Source organism: Tetrahymena thermophila (genome assembly GCF_000189635.1).
Source record: "Tetrahymena thermophila SB210 genomic scaffold scf_8254787, whole genome shotgun sequence".
Taxonomy (NCBI): Eukaryota; Ciliophora; class Oligohymenophorea; order Hymenostomatida; family Tetrahymenidae; genus Tetrahymena; species Tetrahymena thermophila.
The window spans coordinates 1-18,695 of NW_002476543.1; the positions used below are offsets into that span (position 1 = coordinate 1).

Genomic DNA, 18,695 nt, shown 5'->3' on the forward strand with positions numbered 1-18,695 from the left:
ATGAGGATCTACAATACTTTTATATAATAAATTAATTTTTATAGAATAAAAAAGATCAATTAATAATTAACAAAACTTAAAAAAGAATAGAATAAAATATAGAAAAACCCTAGAACATAAAAATTAATAATTAATTTTCCAGAAAGTATATTTATGATGTATTTAATTCAAAAATATAAAAATTCTTGCTTGTAGTCTACAAGTATTTTCATGTATTTTTGCTATTAGATGACAAGTTTTTCGTTTATGATATTTCCTTTTAATTCGATTTTATATAAATGTTAAGAGTTTGAAAGGTTTTACATTATCTTTTTGTAAATTTGGTCAGATTAAGAACCTTAAAATTGGAATATTAAATGACTGATTTTAAGTTTGCTTATCAATTAAGCGATTTACACAAAATATTCTTCTTCAATTTAATAAAGCTATGAAATTTCTAATTTATAATACTGCAAATTTTAATTATTAAGTGATGGAAGAACAATTTAGGTTAATTGGTGATCATTAAATATACCTTGTTGGAATTAAATTGTTAATTTTTTAGATTTTATTTTCAAAATTTATTCTTTAGTTTTTTAATAGTAATCAGATTCTTATTAATTTTTGAAGTTAAATTATAAAGAAACTGAGTTATCTATTTAAATTTCTTCCAAAGACTCTATTTCAATGTGAGGGGAGTAATTTTATATTTTTTCAAATTAAAATGAAAGTTATATTTGCTAGTTTTATCTTCCTTTTAATTCTATTATCGATTGCTCAACTAAATCATTGTAGATTTACAAAGAAGTTTCACTAAAAATTTCGTTAGAAAAAAGTTGTTTCAATTATTTGGGGCAGTATCTGAAATACTCACAGAAAGAAGAGCTAAATGAGACACGTTAGATATATCTAAGCTAATTTAATGATAGAGAAATTGAATCTAATAATGTTTAATCTTAATTATTTCCATTGCTAATAATGAATACAAGATCTTTAAGTTTCTGCATACTCTTAATAGAAGAGGCTAAAGCAGATCCTCCTTCCGGACTTATATTGTTTGAAGATCCTATTTACAAATCAAAAAAGTGCAAAGTGGATAATTAGCTAAGTCCTTATGCTATTGCCTATGCACCACTATTGCCTATTTCACATTTATTACCAAATTTAAGAGAAAGATATTAAATTTTCAATAAGCCTTTCAGACCTAAACCTAATTCCACAGCACCTTCCTACTCAATTTTAGAGTTTTCACCAAATTCTAATTAAAGCAAATTCAACTAAGCTTAAAATTTTAAACTATTACCAAGAGCTTAAGCACCTAATTTTTAAATTGGTGTTTCAGCAGTAAAGAAAAGACATAGCTATTAAAGATTTTACAGGTATTACAAAGGCAAAAAAAGAAGCTAATCTTGATAAATTGAAACTTTAGAGAAACCTAATTTAAGTATTTATAAGTTTACTAAATACTTTAAATTTTCTATATTGGTTTTTTCTAAGTTGAGTGAGCAGTTACTTAGAGAAATTTCAAGAGTTTGAAGCTTCTAAAAATGTGAAAATGAATTGGTGATGTTTCTTAAAATGTTTGCGAAATCCACTTACTAGTCATAGAACCAACTATGGGAGAGGATTAAATAATTCAAGTTGTAAAGATTAACCAACTTAGAGTAAAATTAGCTTATGTCATCTACTTAGGATTCAAAATTATTTTAAAATCTAGCAGTTAATTAAGTTATTCCTCTGTATTTTTAAATATGATTTTCTTCTTATTTTAAAACTTCTTCTTCTTCTTCTAGTTAAATTTACTCTGTTTGCTTGATTTCTGAATCTATTTAAGGTCTAACATATTCACTATGAACTTTGAAATCTAATTTATTTAAGTTAATTTAATTTAAAAGACTATCAAAAGCCTTAGCTACATCTATTATTGATATAATGAAATTTCCAACAAAAGATTTTAAATTTTTTAGTTTTTATAATCCTTGCTGAAAATAAATAGCTCCTTCTTTGGTGAAATCTGTATCATGAAACAAAAGATTTATAATATTTATTTATTATAAACTTAGTAAGCCGCTGCAAGCTTCTCTGAACTCTAATGCATCTGAATCTGTCAAATATATTTGATCAAAGTTAATCTCTAGCTAATTTAAATTTTTAAGATGCTTCAATCCTCTAAATATGTCTTTGAAATAACTATCAGCTTCTTATATCAGGACTTATAAATTAAGTGTCTTTAGTTAAGTTAAATTTAAAAGAGCGTTTTCTATATCAAGTCTTTTTTCCCAGCTTTAAGGATAGACACTTAATCCTAAATCTAAATGTTGTAAATCTTTTAAATTTTGGATGCTTTTTATGAAAGAAATAGAATAGTCTTAATCAACTATCTAAAATCTCCTAATTATCAATTTTTTTAAATTGCAAAGCTTTTTTATTGTTTATGATAGCTCCTCGAATGTTTCAAAATCAGTATTCAAAGCAAGGTTGTTAATTTCTTCCAGATTCTAAAGGTGTTAAAGAGACTAAATAATTTAATTTATTTGGTCTTGGCTAAAGCTCTGATTAAATTAGATATAAAAATCTAACTTTTTAAGGTTTTAAAGGCTCTTAATTCCATCAACAAATGCTTCTACTGATTAGATTTAATCCAATTAAATTACTTATCCAAATTATGGTCTCAAAAATGAAATACTCAAAACTAAGTCTTCAAGAATATCTTAATTTTGCAAACCTTCTCCTAATTAAATAAATTCTTCATTAGCAATCATACAATCTATGGCTAATTAGAACCTAACAAGCTTTATTTATTTTAAAAATGAGAAAGCTAAGTGTGACTATTACCTATACACATTTGTATAAAAATTATAATTAAGCTTTAAATTCAAATCTTTCAGATTACTCAAGTGACTTAGCGAATTTAATAGCTTGTTTTAACCCTCAGTTGTATCATCTTCAAAGTAAAGATTTAGTTTCAATTCGCTCAATTAATTTAGTTGCTTAAACGATTCTGATAAATTTTAATAACCTATTAAGCTTATTTTAGTTTTTATTTAAAAATTTAATTACTTCAATTTATCACAATTAAAATAAATTTATTGTGCAATTTTAGTAATTGTTTCTTCATAAAGCTAATGATTTGTTGTAATTAACTCGAGAATATTTAACTGACTTTTATTTTCTAGACTTTTGCATACCACAGCTTCTGATTGTGAAGAATTTCTAGAGCCAACCTTATCAAAATCTAATTTCAGACTTTTCAGTTTAGCTAATTGGCTGAGAGATTAGAAATATTCGTCATTAAAAAAACCTAAATCTTTATTCTAATTCTGGAGATTTTCAAGATGAATTTCTTCTAAATTTGTTAATTTGTTAAAAAAAGTAGAAATGTGAAGAATATCATCCAAATTTAAAGAAATATCTTTAAAATTTAGCTTAAGCGCAGTTAGGCTAATCATTTACTAAAGAAAATGAGTTATCCTTGAAATTGAGCAACTAGTTAATATTCTCAGAGCTAAATTTAATTTTGTTATTTTTTTGAATGTTAAAATTGATTGAAATAGCTGATCAATTTCATTCTAGTCTTAATATCTCAAGTCTAAATCTAAATCTAAGCTCTCAATTTGCTCTAATTATTACAATCCTTACCAGATTTCGATATTTGTCTCAGAGTTTTTTGGCTACAATTCATCTATTTTGAGTTTTAATTCAATGAGATACTTTGTGTTATTCAAAAATTGGACAAAATTTTATAAACTTGAATGGGAAATGTAATTTGATTTTTGAATTTCTATTTCGAGTTTTTTTAATTTCTTAAGAGAAGAAATAGTAAAATTGAGTAAATTAAAGCCTTGGTCTTCTAAAAAGCATAACTCTTAAACCTGTATGACTAACTTTTCTAATTAAGTGAGTTATTAAACTGATTTAAGAATAGAATTCCATCCTTCTAATCCTAAATTGCAATTGGACTCGAAAATTAGTGTTAAATCTGATAAATTATTTAAACTACTTAAATAGCCTTCATTTTAAGATACAAATAATTCATTCTGATAAAGATTTGATTCGAATTTTATAGAAAGTTTCTTGATTTCTATAAGCTCGTTAGGATTAATTTCAAGCAAGTCTCTAGAAGAGAATTCTTTTTCTTATGTCATTATTTAATATTATAAATTGTTAATTATTTATATTTAATATTAATTATAAAACTAAACTGTTGACTTTTGTTTTAAATTACTCTTTTATAATGAAACTAATTAATTCAAAAGAAATTGATTATACTTTTTTTATATTGGGAATGATAGTCCTATAAAACTGTAAACATTTCCTCAATTCTAAGCAAATTAAAAACTTAACTAAAAATAGAAATAAATTAAGATTGTAAAAATAATTAATGTCTTTGTTGTTTCTAAAAAAGGATAATTGTGTTTACTTATTTAAACTTACTCCATTTATTTTGAGATATTGAGGTAAATGAATTCATAGAAAAAGAAAGTAAAAAAGTATGATGGAAATTTATTAAAATTTTATTAAAACATAGAATTTTTTGATAATCTGTAGAAATTATTTAACAAAATAAAATTACCTTATAAATTTTTTAAAAATATTTCTACTAAAACTGCAGAAAAAGAGGTAAAATTTTGATACAAACAAGATATTTTTGGCTCTCTTTTATTAAAACAGAAATTTGTTTATTAGCGTAACAAATAAATTCTGGTTATTTTTAAGACAAACCAAATCTTGATCATCATTAAATAAACAAGCAAACAAACAAATCTTTGATATCAAAGCAGCAAATGATTTTACTGAAATTGAAACAAAATAAGATATTTTAATAATGAAAAGAAAAAATTATTTTTTAAGTTTTGGCCAACAAAATTAATAAAAATATATGAAAAAAATTGTTTTATTTTAAAAAGTTTAATGTTTTCTAAAATAAATACAATCAATAAATTTATCCTTTTTATGCTTATTTTTTGAAAGAAGATATTAATATTTTATTTTCTCAAATTTAATTAAATCTTCTCAAAAATCTAAATTAATAAACAATGAAAAAAATCACAACTCACAATTAAATTTTCAAATAATTGCGAAATCAAATCTTTGATAATTAATTTGTTAAATTTCTTTCAAATTAGTGATGAAATAATCCTTTTTACATTTAATTAAAAAACTAATTGTTTTCTCAATTTTAATTAAATTAAAATCAGAATTAAAGACTGTAAGCTTGGATATTATATATCTTTAATTTTCATTTACAACCAAAAGCATTGAATTAAAGGATGTAATTTTGGTCTAAATAATAATAAAGTAGATTTAATATTTATGCTCATTTTATATCAAGGCTTTAAATAAATAAAAAATAAATATATCACTTATTAATCAATTAGTGTCAAAATAAACATTTAAAAAAAAATATTTTAACATTTTTGAAATATCAATCAATCTAAATAATAAATTTAGCTGATACAATAAAATAAAATGTTTATATTGAAATTAGTTTTATCAATTTTGCAGATTTGATGTTTTTGATTAATTTCAAACATTTTGAGATAATTAAATTAAGTATTAAAAAACATCTTTTTTTAAGTATGTAACATGGCGTATCACTATTTTTAATCACAACGAGAAAATAATAAAAATTAAATTGTGTATAAGTATTCACAAAATATGGTGAAAATTTATGCTTGCTGGTGAGAATTTATGAGGATTTACGGTATATAAATTAATATTTGATAATTAATTAATTATTATATTTTATTTATTCTTTTTATCCATTTATAATTAATTAAATTTCATAAATTGCTATCCAATATTTTTGAAAAAGAAAATAAATGATTTAATAGATTAAAAAATTTAATAATTTGAAAGAAGTAATTATTAATTTTTTTATTAATATCCTTTATATTAATATAAATTAATAAAAAAAGTTTAAAAGCTCTTCACTTTTATCTCATTAGGTTCTCCATTTTGATCTCAAGTATATTTAATTAAAAGATATTATTTTTTTTATTTTTAATATTTTTTATATATTTAAATTTTCAATTTATTTAAGTAAATAATTTTTATTATAAAAATTATCATCATTATTTATTGATTTTTATTAAAACAAAAATTTTTTAGCTATTTTAGCTTAATTTTCATTTCAATTTTTAATTATTTATTTATTATTCATTTTTTATTAATTGAAATTTTTTCTTCATTACTATTAAAACTTACACTTAATAAAAGCAGCTTATTAATTTTGGATGGTGATATTTTAATTATCAAAGTTAATTTAAAGAATTAAAGCTCTTTTAGTTTATTTGATTTCTTTTTCTTTTTATTATGATTTTTTTTTCTTTCCATTCTTTGTTAATTTTATTAAATATTAATAAATCTTATATTTCATATTTTTTCCTTCTAATTAACTAAAGTCAAATGCCTATTTTATTTATTTAGGCAAAATATAATATATCTTAATAAAATAATAAATAAAGCTAAATTAGTTTAAAGCAACTTCATTTTTGAGTTTTTAGAAAGCTTTAAATTCACAAAATGTAAAATTTTAAATATTATTTATTTACCAGTTATTCTTATAACATACCATTTTTTTTAAAAAAATAAATTTTAAAAAATTTTATTTTAATTTTATAAAATGTAAAAACTGGTATAAAAAAACTCGCTTTTTAAAAATTTGTATGGCAACTTATTCTATTTAATGATATATTTTTCTTTAATATTTAAAAAGTTACAATTAAATTAGTGATGGAGATGCATCAGGCTTAGGTTCTGGTTTAGCAAATTGCATTAATCTCTCTAATTTGACACTTTATCTTCGGTAAAAGCATTTTATTTAATTTGGATTGTGATATTTTTAATTATAATAACTAATTAAAAACAATAAACCTATTTTTTCTTTTCTTTTTATTGTGCTTACTTTTTTTTATTCTTTCTTTATATTTTAATTTGGCTCATCTTTTTATTTTCAACTTTTGCTTTTATTATTGATTAATCTTTTTATTTCATATTTTTTCTTTATCTTTTCCTTCAAATTAACTATTTAATGAATATTTTTTCTTCAATATATAAAAAGTTACAATTAAATTGGTGCAGTGGGTGCATCAGGCTTAGGTTCTGGTTTAGCAAATTGCATTAATCTCTCAAATTTGACACTTTATCTTGGGTAAAAACAGTTTATTTAATTTGGATTGTGATATTTTTAATTATAATAACTAATTAAAAACAATAAAGCTTTTTTTCTTTTTTTTATTTATTGTTTTTGCTTTTTTTGTTCTTTTTTTATTAGTTAATTTGGCTCATCATTTTATTTTCAATTTTTGCTTTTATTACTAATTAATATTTTTATATTATTTTTTTTCTTCAACATTTAAAAAGTTCTAATAAAATTGATGATGAAGGTGCATCAGGCTTAGGTTCTGGTTTAGCAAATTGCATTAATCTCTCAAATTTGACACTTGGTCTTAGGTAAAAACACTTTATTTGTTTTGGATTGTGATATTTTAAATTATAAAAACTAATTAAAAACAATAAAGCTCATTTTTCTTTTTCTTTTTATTGTGCTTGCTTTTTTTTTTTCCTTTCTTTCTTTCTTTTTTAAATTTTATTTTGAACTTTTGCTTTTATTATTGATTAATCTTTTTATTTCATATTTTTTCTTGATCTTTTCCTTCAAATTAACTATTCAATGATATATTTTTTCTTCAATATATAAAAAGTTACAATTAAATTGGTGCAATGGGTGCATCAGGCTTAGGTTCTGCTTTAGCAAACAGCATTAATCTCTCAAATTTAACACTTGATCTTAGGTAAAAACAGTTTATTTGTTTTGGATTGTGATATTTTTCATTATAAAAACTAATTAAAAACAATAAAGCTCTTTTTTCTTTTTCTTTTTATAGTGCTCGCTTTTATTTGTTCTTTCTTTCTTTGTTAATTTGGTTATCATATTATTTTCAATTTTTGCTTTTATTATTTCATATTTTTTCTTCGTTTTTTCCTTCTAATTAACTATTTAATGATATATTTTTTCTTCATATATTTAAAAAGTGACAATTAAATTGGTGAAATAGGTGCATCAGGCTTAGGTTCTGGTTTAGCAAATTGCATTAATCTCTCAAATTTGACACTTGATCTTAGGTAAAAACAGTTTATTTGTTTTGGATTGTGATATTTTTAATTATAAAATTAATTAAAAACAATAAAGCTCTTTTTTCTTTTCTTTTTATTGTGCTTGCTTTTTTTTGTTCTTTCTTTCTTTGTTAATTTGGCTCATCATTTTATTTTCAACTTTTGCTTTTATTATTTCATATTTTTTCTTCATTTTTTCCTTCTAATTAACTATTTAATGATATATTATTTCTTCAATTATTTAAAAAGTTCTAATAAAATTGGTGATGAAGGTTCATCAGGCTTAGGTTATGGTTTAGCAAATTGCATTAATCTCTCAAATTTGATACTTGATCTTAGGTAAAAATAGTTTATTTGTTTTGGATTCTGATATTTTAATTAGAAAATTAATTAAAAACAATAAAGCTTTTTTCTTTTTCTTTTTATTGTGCTTGCTTTTTTTTGTTCTTTCTTTCTTTTTTAATTTGGTTATCATATTATTTTCAACTTTTGCTTTTATTATTTCATATTTTTTCTTCATTTTTTCCTTCTAATTAACTATTTAGTGATATATTTTTTCTTCAATATCTAAAAAGTTACAATTAAATTGGTGGAATAGGTGCATCAGGCTTAGGTTATGGTTTAGCAAATTGCATTAATCTCTCAAATTTGACACTTGATCTTAGGTAAAAACAGTTTATTTGTTTTGGATTGTGATATTTTTCATTATAAAAACTAATTAAAAACAATAAAGCTCTTTTTTCTTTTTCTTTTTATTGTACTTGCTTTTTTTGTTCTTTCTTTCTTTTTTAATTTGGTTATTCATATTATTTTCAACTTTTACTTTTATTATTTCATATTTTTTCTTCATTTTTTCCTTCTAATTAACTACTTAATGATATATTTTTTCTTCAATTATTTAAAAAGGTCTAATAAAATTGGTGATGAAGGTGTATCAGGCTTAGGTTCTGCTTTATCAAATTGCATTAATCTCTCAAATTTGACACTTGATCTTAGGTAAAAACAGTTTATTTGCTTTGGATTGTATTTTAATTATAAATACTAATTAAAAACAATAAAGTTCTTGAATTAATTTGATGGCTTTTATTTGATTTATTTATTTTTTTTTATTTTTTCTTCCACTAATGCTATTTTATTTCTTTATATAAGAAATATTTTTTAATTTAAAAATTTATTCAGTTTTGATATTGATTTAAAATTTACACAATTTATTATAAAAGTAATAACCAAATGAATGAATCAAAAAAATTCGAAGTAATAAGCAAGTGTTTTAAATCAAAAAGATTAGTTGTCTTTATAAAAGAAATTTGGTGATAAACAAGTGACGAAAAAAGGATGGATAAATATTAAATGTTTAAATAATATTAAATAATATTTTGAAAAAGTTTTTTTTAACCTAAAATATAAAAAGATAGATACATAAATTTTATTATTGATTTTATATTTATAAATATCATTCATATTTTTGTAAGTAAATAAATATTTATAAAAAATAAAAAAAAATAATTTACTTAAATAAATTAATTCCTCATAAGCAACCCTATGGTTTCACCAAAAATGATAAAATAATTAGAAACTTTATATATATATTATTTTTTAATAAATTATAAAAATGCCAAGCTTTTATATTCCAGTTTTTTTTAATCTGAAATATTATTTATCAATCATATTTCTATCTTTTTTTTATTTTCATGATTAAATAGATACCATGATTTAAATAAAACTTCATGGAGAAATCAAATTTTACTTTTTATTTTAACTTTTGTGGTTAATAATTACAAATCTTATTAGTATTCCTGTAAATAGCATTGAAAAAGGCAGTACCCTAGGGTACTATATATATATAATTCTATTATAAAATTATTTATTTTTATATTAATAATATTCAAACGCATCAGCCATTCAAAAAAATAGTGATCTCAATTCACTAAATTTTTGAATGGAATTTGGCTATTCTACTTTTTTAAGCAGCTTCTTTAAGCTGATATTATGTTTATTTAACATCAGTATTTTTTAAATTTATTTACTTACATTTTGCAAATATTCGATAAAAATATATTTTATATCCATATTCTTGCTCTCAAAACGCAACTAAATATACACGTTTCACGACTCGCTAATATTGAGGTGTTAATGTAATTTATAAAATTATTTTTTTATCATAATTAGGATGATAAGGTTTTGAAAAAAAAACAGCTTATAATAGACACTTTTTTTTAATTCTTTTTAATTTATTTAAATGAATAGTAAACATAAAAATGTTTTATATTATTAGGCGCAAAATTATTTTTAATTAATCTAATTTACAGATGGTTTATTCAAAAAGTAAGAGCTTAAAACTTAATATTAAATAAATAAAAAAATTTGTTTTAAAATGTATTGTTTACTATTGATTTAAAAATATTTAAATTGCTTATTTTTGTTAAGAAAAGTTATTGGAGACGCAGTGAGATCGTTTAACTTAACAATTAAATATTATTAATCAGAAATTAATAAACTTGTTGGAGACGCGAAATTTGTTTAAAAATAATGGGAGAAAAGATTATTTCAATAATTATTTTTAATTAAAAAAAGCAAAGATTTAAAAGAAGACTCTGAAATCAATTAAATAAGTAATTACTCAAAAAAGATCATACAATCTAACAAAATAAATATTAATTCCATGATACCCAACCAAACAAGCAACCAATAAAAAGATAATTAACCTCCTTAACAGCCTTCATAAAATTAATCTTTTTAATCAGTAAAATAAACCTAATCTGTTGAGAAAGTTAAACAAATTTCAAAGCCTAAAACTGAAAAGCCAAATAACACTAAACGCTCTTACACAAAAAGAAAATAACCAGCTCTTAATCTATAAATGCCTATATAGGTGTTTCCATAATAATAGTTACCATTTTTAATGCCATATTAACTATATCAACCATATTTTTATCAGCCACTTAATTTCTATGATAATTTATAACCACAAAAATATGCAGAAATGTAAATAGAAGATTCAATTTAAGAGGTAGTAAACTCAAAAAACCATAAAAAATAAATTTACAATCTCGAAAAGGGACTTGTTTTAGATGTGAAAACTTTACATAAGCACTTCTAGTTCAATAAAAATCAAGATTAGACTATACCAGTTATGGTTTCAGTCAAAACCTTAGACTAGACAAACGATATGGAAGTTGAATCAAATCCATTAGAAGGTAGACCAAATCTTGATTTGATTTGCGTAATTGATAACTCTGGATCTATGAGTGGCTGCTCAAAAATAGAAAATGTTAAAAATACTATACTTTAACTTCTTGAGATGCTCAATGAAAATGATAGATTATCATTAATCACATTTAACACTAAAGCCAAACAGCTTTGTGGGCTAAAAAAAGTGAACAATTAAAATAAAGAATCCCTTTAAACTATAACAAAGTCAATTAAAGCTGATGGTGGTACAGATATTACTAGCGGCTTAGAAATTGCATTTTAAATCTTACAAAGTAGAAAACAAAAGAATTCAGTGAGTTCAATTTTCTTACTTTCAGATGGTCAAGATGATGGTGCTGATATCAAAATAAAAAATCTCTTGAAAACAACCTACTAATAGCTACAGGAAGAGAGTTTCACTATTCACTCATTTGGTTTCGGTAATGATCATGATGGTCCTCTTATGTAAAAAATAGCTTAAATTAAAGATGGTAGCTTCTATTTTGTAGAAAAAAATGATTAAGTTGATGAATTTTTCATCGATGCGCTTGGTGGTTTGTTCTCAGTTGTAGCCTAAGACCTCACTATTAAAATTGAAATTAACAGATAAAATGAATTATTTCAAAAATTCTTCAAAAACTCTTATATCTCAAAGACTTATGGTCATATGTGGAAGATTATTAATCAAAACTAAGAATTAAGGATTAATATTAACTAAATTTTCTCAGGAGTTTCTAAAGATTTCATTTTGAATTGACTGTTCCAAAATCTGAGATTAAAGATTTATAAGATTTTGAAAGAAATTTAGAGACAATAAATGTTTAATTGACTGCACGCCCTGTTGATTCAATGTTACAAACATTAAAAGAGAGTAAATTAGTTTTGACTCTGTTTACAGATAATGAATAAGTAGCATAAGATTCAGAAATTAACGATAACGTTGAATTTAACTACATCAGAGTAAAGGCAGCTTAAGCTATAGAAGAAGCCATCAAATATGCTGATCAAAACCAATACAATCAAGGACAACATGTATTATCAGATATGTTAAAATAGATAGAGAAATCTCACCCTAAAAACTAGGCTAAGCTCTAAGTTCTTAAAGACGATTTAGTTTAATGTTAATAAAACGTGCAACCTTAAGTGTACTAAATTCAAGGTAAGCTCTAAGCATAGTAACAATGTGTTAGTCATTATAACTAATAATCATAGGCAGTAAGATTGAATGATATGTATTAAATACCTCTTTAAAGATAAATGGTTTAATAATAATAATAGCAAAAGTAATAATAAATTTGGAATAAACCTTAATAATTGCCTTAATAATTAATCTAGTTATAAAAAAACCCACAATAACAAATCTAGTAATAATAACAGTACTAGTAGTAATAATAACAGTAGTAGTAGTAGTAATAATAACATTAGCAATAGTAATAATAACAGCAGTAGTAGTAATAATAACAATAACAATAGCAATACTAATAAGCATATTAATAACAATATTAGAATAACTATCATTGAATATAACTATATAATACTTCTAATGTTTAATATATTAAAAAGAAATTCTCTTCTAATTAATATAAACTAGTTTAATATTAATAATAAATAAATATAAAATGAAATACAAAAAGAGTACTATTTTAAATAATATATTTACAAAGAATAGCAAAAATGAATATTTGAGAAAAGAAATTTATTTTATCTTTTTAGTAAATATCTGTTTATTATTTTCACTTTATGTTGTTAAATATGCCTAAAATTTAGAAGATTATTTATCAATAAAAAATTAATTTAAAATAATTCATTGTTTGTTTTTTATGTTCTTTTAAAAAATAAATTTAAGCAAAATAATATATTCACAATTTTTATTTTTTTTCTTTATAAAAAGTAAATTAAATCTTCTTTAACGACTATCAATTAATATCTTTTATTAAATTACATAATATTTAAAATTTGATCCTAATTTAATAAATAGCAATAGGCTAAATTTGAATTTTGGAGACATCGGCTTTTTTAAAATTTTAATTTAGTGATGACTTTTTATTTTTATAATTTAGATACAGCTGGCTATTTTCGTAATTTAGACCTAATTTTTTTATCAAATTTCAACATTTTTGTCAGGAAGAGGGGGGGAGGAGGGGGGGGGGGGGGGAATGGGGTAGCACTTAATTTATGAGGATCTACAATACTTTTATATAATAAATTAATTTTTATAGAATAAAAAAGATCAATTAATAATTAACAAAACTTAAAAAAGAATAGAATAAAATATAGAAAAACCCTAGAACATAAAAATTAATAATTAATTTTCCAGAAAGTATATTTATGATGTATTTAATTCAAAAATATAAAAATTCTTGCTTGTAGTCTACAAGTATTTTCATGTATTTTTGCTATTAGATGACAAGTTTTTCGTTTATGATATTTCCTTTTAATTCGATTTTATATAAATGTTAAGAGTTTGAAAGGTTTTACATTATCTTTTTGTAAATTTGGTCAGATTAAGAACCTTAAAATTGGAATATTAAATGACTGATTTTAAGTTTGCTTATCAATTAAGCGATTTACACAAAATATTCTTCTTCAATTTAATAAAGCTATGAAATTTCTAATTTATAATACTGCAAATTTTAATTATTAAGTGATGGAAGAACAATTTAGGTTAATTGGTGATCATTAAATATACCTTGTTGGAATTAAATTGTTAATTTTTTAGATTTTATTTTCAAAATTTATTCTTTAGTTTTTTAATAGTAATCAGATTCTTATTAATTTTTGAAGTTAAATTATAAAGAAACTGAGTTATCTATTTAAATTTCTTCCAAAGACTCTATTTCAATGTGAGGGGAGTAATTTTATATTTTTTCAAATTAAAATGAAAGTTATATTTGCTAGTTTTATCTTCCTTTTAATTCTATTATCGATTGCTCAACTAAATCATTGTAGATTTACAAAGAAGTTTCACTAAAAATTTCGTTAGAAAAAAGTTGTTTCAATTATTTGGGGCAGTATCTGAAATACTCACAGAAAGAAGAGCTAAATGAGACACGTTAGATATATCTAAGCTAATTTAATGATAGAGAAATTGAATCTAATAATGTTTAATCTTAATTATTTCCATTGCTAATAATGAATACAAGATCTTTAAGTTTCTGCATACTCTTAATAGAAGAGGCTAAAGCAGATCCTCCTTCCGGACTTATATTGTTTGAAGATCCTATTTACAAATCAAAAAAGTGCAAAGTGGATAATTAGCTAAGTCCTTATGCTATTGCCTATGCACCACTATTGCCTATTTCACATTTATTACCAAATTTAAGAGAAAGATATTAAATTTTCAATAAGCCTTTCAGACCTAAACCTAATTCCACAGCACCTTCCTACTCAATTTTAGAGTTTTCACCAAATTCTAATTAAAGCAAATTCAACTAAGCTTAAAATTTTAAACTATTACCAAGAGCTTAAGCACCTAATTTTTAAATTGGTGTTTCAGCAGTAAAGAAAAGACATAGCTATTAAAGATTTTACAGGTATTACAAAGGCAAAAAAAGAAGCTAATCTTGATAAATTGAAACTTTAGAGAAACCTAATTTAAGTATTTATAAGTTTACTAAATACTTTAAATTTTCTATATTGGTTTTTTCTAAGTTGAGTGAGCAGTTACTTAGAGAAATTTCAAGAGTTTGAAGCTTCTAAAAATGTGAAAATGAATTGGTGATGTTTCTTAAAATGTTTGCGAAATCCACTTACTAGTCATAGAACCAACTATGGGAGAGGATTAAATAATTCAAGTTGTAAAGATTAACCAACTTAGAGTAAAATTAGCTTATGTCATCTACTTAGGATTCAAAATTATTTTAAAATCTAGCAGTTAATTAAGTTATTCCTCTGTATTTTTAAATATGATTTTCTTCTTATTTTAAAACTTCTTCTTCTTCTTCTAGTTAAATTTACTCTGTTTGCTTGATTTCTGAATCTATTTAAGGTCTAACATATTCACTATGAACTTTGAAATCTAATTTATTTAAGTTAATTTAATTTAAAAGACTATCAAAAGCCTTAGCTACATCTATTATTGATATAATGAAATTTCCAACAAAAGATTTTAAATTTTTTAGTTTTTATAATCCTTGCTGAAAATAAATAGCTCCTTCTTTGGTGAAATCTGTATCATGAAACAAAAGATTTATAATATTTATTTATTATAAACTTAGTAAGCCGCTGCAAGCTTCTCTGAACTCTAATGCATCTGAATCTGTCAAATATATTTGATCAAAGTTAATCTCTAGCTAATTTAAATTTTTAAGATGCTTCAATCCTCTAAATATGTCTTTGAAATAACTATCAGCTTCTTATATCAGGACTTATAAATTAAGTGTCTTTAGTTAAGTTAAATTTAAAAGAGCGTTTTCTATATCAAGTCTTTTTTCCCAGCTTTAAGGATAGACACTTAATCCTAAATCTAAATGTTGTAAATCTTTTAAATTTTGGATGCTTTTTATGAAAGAAATAGAATAGTCTTAATCAACTATCTAAAATCTCCTAATTATCAATTTTTTTAAATTGCAAAGCTTTTTTATTGTTTATGATAGCTCCTCGAATGTTTCAAAATCAGTATTCAAAGCAAGGTTGTTAATTTCTTCCAGATTCTAAAGGTGTTAAAGAGACTAAATAATTTAATTTATTTGGTCTTGGCTAAAGCTCTGATTAAATTAGATATAAAAATCTAACTTTTTAAGGTTTTAAAGGCTCTTAATTCCATCAACAAATGCTTCTACTGATTAGATTTAATCCAATTAAATTACTTATCCAAATTATGGTCTCAAAAATGAAATACTCAAAACTAAGTCTTCAAGAATATCTTAATTTTGCAAACCTTCTCCTAATTAAATAAATTCTTCATTAGCAATCATACAATCTATGGCTAATTAGAACCTAACAAGCTTTATTTATTTTAAAAATGAGAAAGCTAAGTGTGACTATTACCTATACACATTTGTATAAAAATTATAATTAAGCTTTAAATTCAAATCTTTCAGATTACTCAAGTGACTTAGCGAATTTAATAGCTTGTTTTAACCCTCAGTTGTATCATCTTCAAAGTAAAGATTTAGTTTCAATTCGCTCAATTAATTTAGTTGCTTAAACGATTCTGATAAATTTTAATAACCTATTAAGCTTATTTTAGTTTTTATTTAAAAATTTAATTACTTCAATTTATCACAATTAAAATAAATTTATTGTGCAATTTTAGTAATTGTTTCTTCATAAAGCTAATGATTTGTTGTAATTAACTCGAGAATATTTAACTGACTTTTATTTTCTAGACTTTTGCATACCACAGCTTCTGATTGTGAAGAATTTCTAGAGCCAACCTTATCAAAATCTAATTTCAGACTTTTCAGTTTAGCTAATTGGCTGAGAGATTAGAAATATTCGTCATTAAAAAAACCTAAATCTTTATTCTAATTCTGGAGATTTTCAAGATGAATTTCTTCTAAATTTGTTAATTTGTTAAAAAAAGTAGAAATGTGAAGAATATCATCCAAATTTAAAGAAATATCTTTAAAATTTAGCTTAAGCGCAGTTAGGCTAATCATTTACTAAAGAAAATGAGTTATCCTTGAAATTGAGCAACTAGTTAATATTCTCAGAGCTAAATTTAATTTTGTTATTTTTTTGAATGTTAAAATTGATTGAAATAGCTGATCAATTTCATTCTAGTCTTAATATCTCAAGTCTAAATCTAAATCTAAGCTCTCAATTTGCTCTAATTATTACAATCCTTACCAGATTTCGATATTTGTCTCAGAGTTTTTTGGCTACAATTCATCTATTTTGAGTTTTAATTCAATGAGATACTTTGTGTTATTCAAAAATTGGACAAAATTTTATAAACTTGAATGAGAAATGTAATTTGATTTTTGAATTTCTATTTCGAGTTTTTTTAATTTCTTAAGAGAAGAAATAGTAAAATTGAGTAAATTAAAGCCTTGGTCTTCTAAAAAGCATAACTCTTAAACCTGTATGACTAACTTTTCTAATTAAGTGAGTTATTAAACTGATTTAAGAATAGAATTCCATCCTTCTAATCCTAAATTGCAATTTGACTCGAAAATTAGTGTTAAATCTGATAAATTATGTAAACTACTTAAATAGCCTTCATTTTAAGATACAAATAATTCATTCTGATAAAGATTTGATTCGAATTTTATAGAAAGTTTCTTGATTTCTATAAGCTCGTTAGGATTAATTTCAAGCAAGTCTCTAGAAGAGAATTCTTTTTCTTATGTCATTATTTAATATTATAAATTGTTAATTATTTATATTTAATATTAATTATAAAACTAAACTGTTGACTTTTGTTTTAAATTACTCTTTTATAATGAAAATAATTAATTCAAAAGGAATTGATTATACTTTTTTATATTGGAAATGATAGTTCTATAAAACTGTAAATATTACCTGAATTCTAAGCAAATTAAAAACTTAACTAAAAATAGAAATGAATTAAGATTGTAAAAATAATTAATGTCTTTTTTGTTTCTAAAAAAGGATTATTGTGTTTACTTATTTAAACTTACTCCATTTTGAAATATTGAGGTAAATGAATTCATAGAAAAAGAAAGTAAAAAAGTATGATGGAAACATAGATTTTTTTGATAATCTGTAGAAATTATTTAACAAAATAAAATTACCTTATAAATATTTTAAAAATATTTCTACTAAAACTGCAGAAAAAGAGGTAAAATTTTGATATAAACAAGATATTTTTGGCTCTCTTTTATTAGAACAGAAATTTGTCAATTATCTTAACAAATAAATTTGGTTATTTTTAAGACAAACCAAATCTTAATCATCATTAAAAAAATAAGCAAACAAACAAATCTTTGATATCAAAGCAGTAAATGGTATTGCTGAAATTAAAAAAAAAAAAGATAATTTAATAATGAAAAGAAAAAAATTATTTTTTAAGTTTTGATCTACAAAATTAATAAAAATATATGAAAAAAATTGTTTTATATTAAAAGTTTAATGTTTTCTAAAATAAATACAATCAATAAATTTATCCCTTTTATGCTTATTTTTTGAAAGAAATATTAATATTTTATTTTCTCAAATTTAATTAAATCATCTCAAAAATCTAAATTAATAAACAATGAAAAAAACCAAAACTCACAATTAAATTTTCAAATACTTGCGAAATCAAATCTTTGATAATTAATTTGTTAAATTTCTTTCAAATTAGTGGTGAAATAATCCTTTTTACATTTAATGTAAAAACTTGTTGTTTTCTTAATTTTAATTAAATAAAATCAGAATTAAAAACTGTAAGCTTAGATATTATATATCTTTAATTTTCATTTACAACCAAAAGCATTTAATTAAAGGATGTAATTTTG

At 22.3% G+C, this 18,695-nt stretch overlaps 5 protein-coding genes across 5 annotated transcripts; 3 read left to right on the top strand and 2 right to left on the bottom strand. All coding sequences in view use genetic code 6, as the record gives it.

Moving 5' to 3' along the window:
* Positions 1 to 167: 167 nt before the first annotated feature.
* On the bottom strand, positions 168 to 4,124 carry TTHERM_01478540 (hypothetical protein; the record flags this gene model as incomplete). The annotated part of the gene is made up of 1 exon (XM_001029491.2): positions 168 to 4,124. One exon carries the CDS (start codon positions 4,122 to 4,124, stop codon positions 168 to 170), a length of 3,957 nt encoding a protein of 1,318 aa, XP_001029491.2.
* A 2,480-nt stretch (positions 4,125 to 6,604) lies between these two features.
* Positions 6,605 to 9,422, top strand: TTHERM_001478550 (cyclic nucleotide-binding domain protein; the record flags this gene model as incomplete). Its single annotated transcript, XM_012795917.1, has 10 exons — positions 6,605 to 6,645; positions 6,698 to 6,787; positions 7,043 to 7,132; positions 7,345 to 7,434; positions 7,686 to 7,775; positions 8,017 to 8,106; positions 8,347 to 8,436; positions 8,673 to 8,762; positions 9,004 to 9,093; positions 9,401 to 9,422. The coding sequence occupies 10 exons, from the start codon at positions 6,605 to 6,607 to the stop codon at positions 9,420 to 9,422; spliced, it is 783 nt and encodes a 260-aa protein (XP_012651371.1).
* A 2,716-nt stretch (positions 9,423 to 12,138) lies between these two features.
* TTHERM_01478580 (von willebrand factor type A domain protein) lies at positions 12,139 to 12,810 on the top strand (the record flags this gene model as incomplete). Its single annotated transcript, XM_001029495.2, has 1 exon — positions 12,139 to 12,810. The coding sequence occupies one exon, from the start codon at positions 12,139 to 12,141 to the stop codon at positions 12,808 to 12,810; it is 672 nt and encodes a 223-aa protein (XP_001029495.2).
* An 821-nt stretch (positions 12,811 to 13,631) lies between these two features.
* On the bottom strand, positions 13,632 to 17,588 carry TTHERM_01478590 (hypothetical protein; the record flags this gene model as incomplete). Its single annotated transcript, XM_001029496.2, has 1 exon — positions 13,632 to 17,588. One exon carries the CDS (start codon positions 17,586 to 17,588, stop codon positions 13,632 to 13,634), a length of 3,957 nt encoding a protein of 1,318 aa, XP_001029496.2.
* A 342-nt stretch (positions 17,589 to 17,930) lies between these two features.
* TTHERM_001478590 (hypothetical protein) lies at positions 17,931 to 18,245 on the top strand (the record flags this gene model as incomplete). Its single annotated transcript, XM_012795918.1, has 1 exon — positions 17,931 to 18,245. The coding sequence occupies one exon, from the start codon at positions 17,931 to 17,933 to the stop codon at positions 18,243 to 18,245; it is 315 nt and encodes a 104-aa protein (XP_012651372.1).
* Between the last annotated feature and the right edge of the window lie 450 nt (positions 18,246 to 18,695).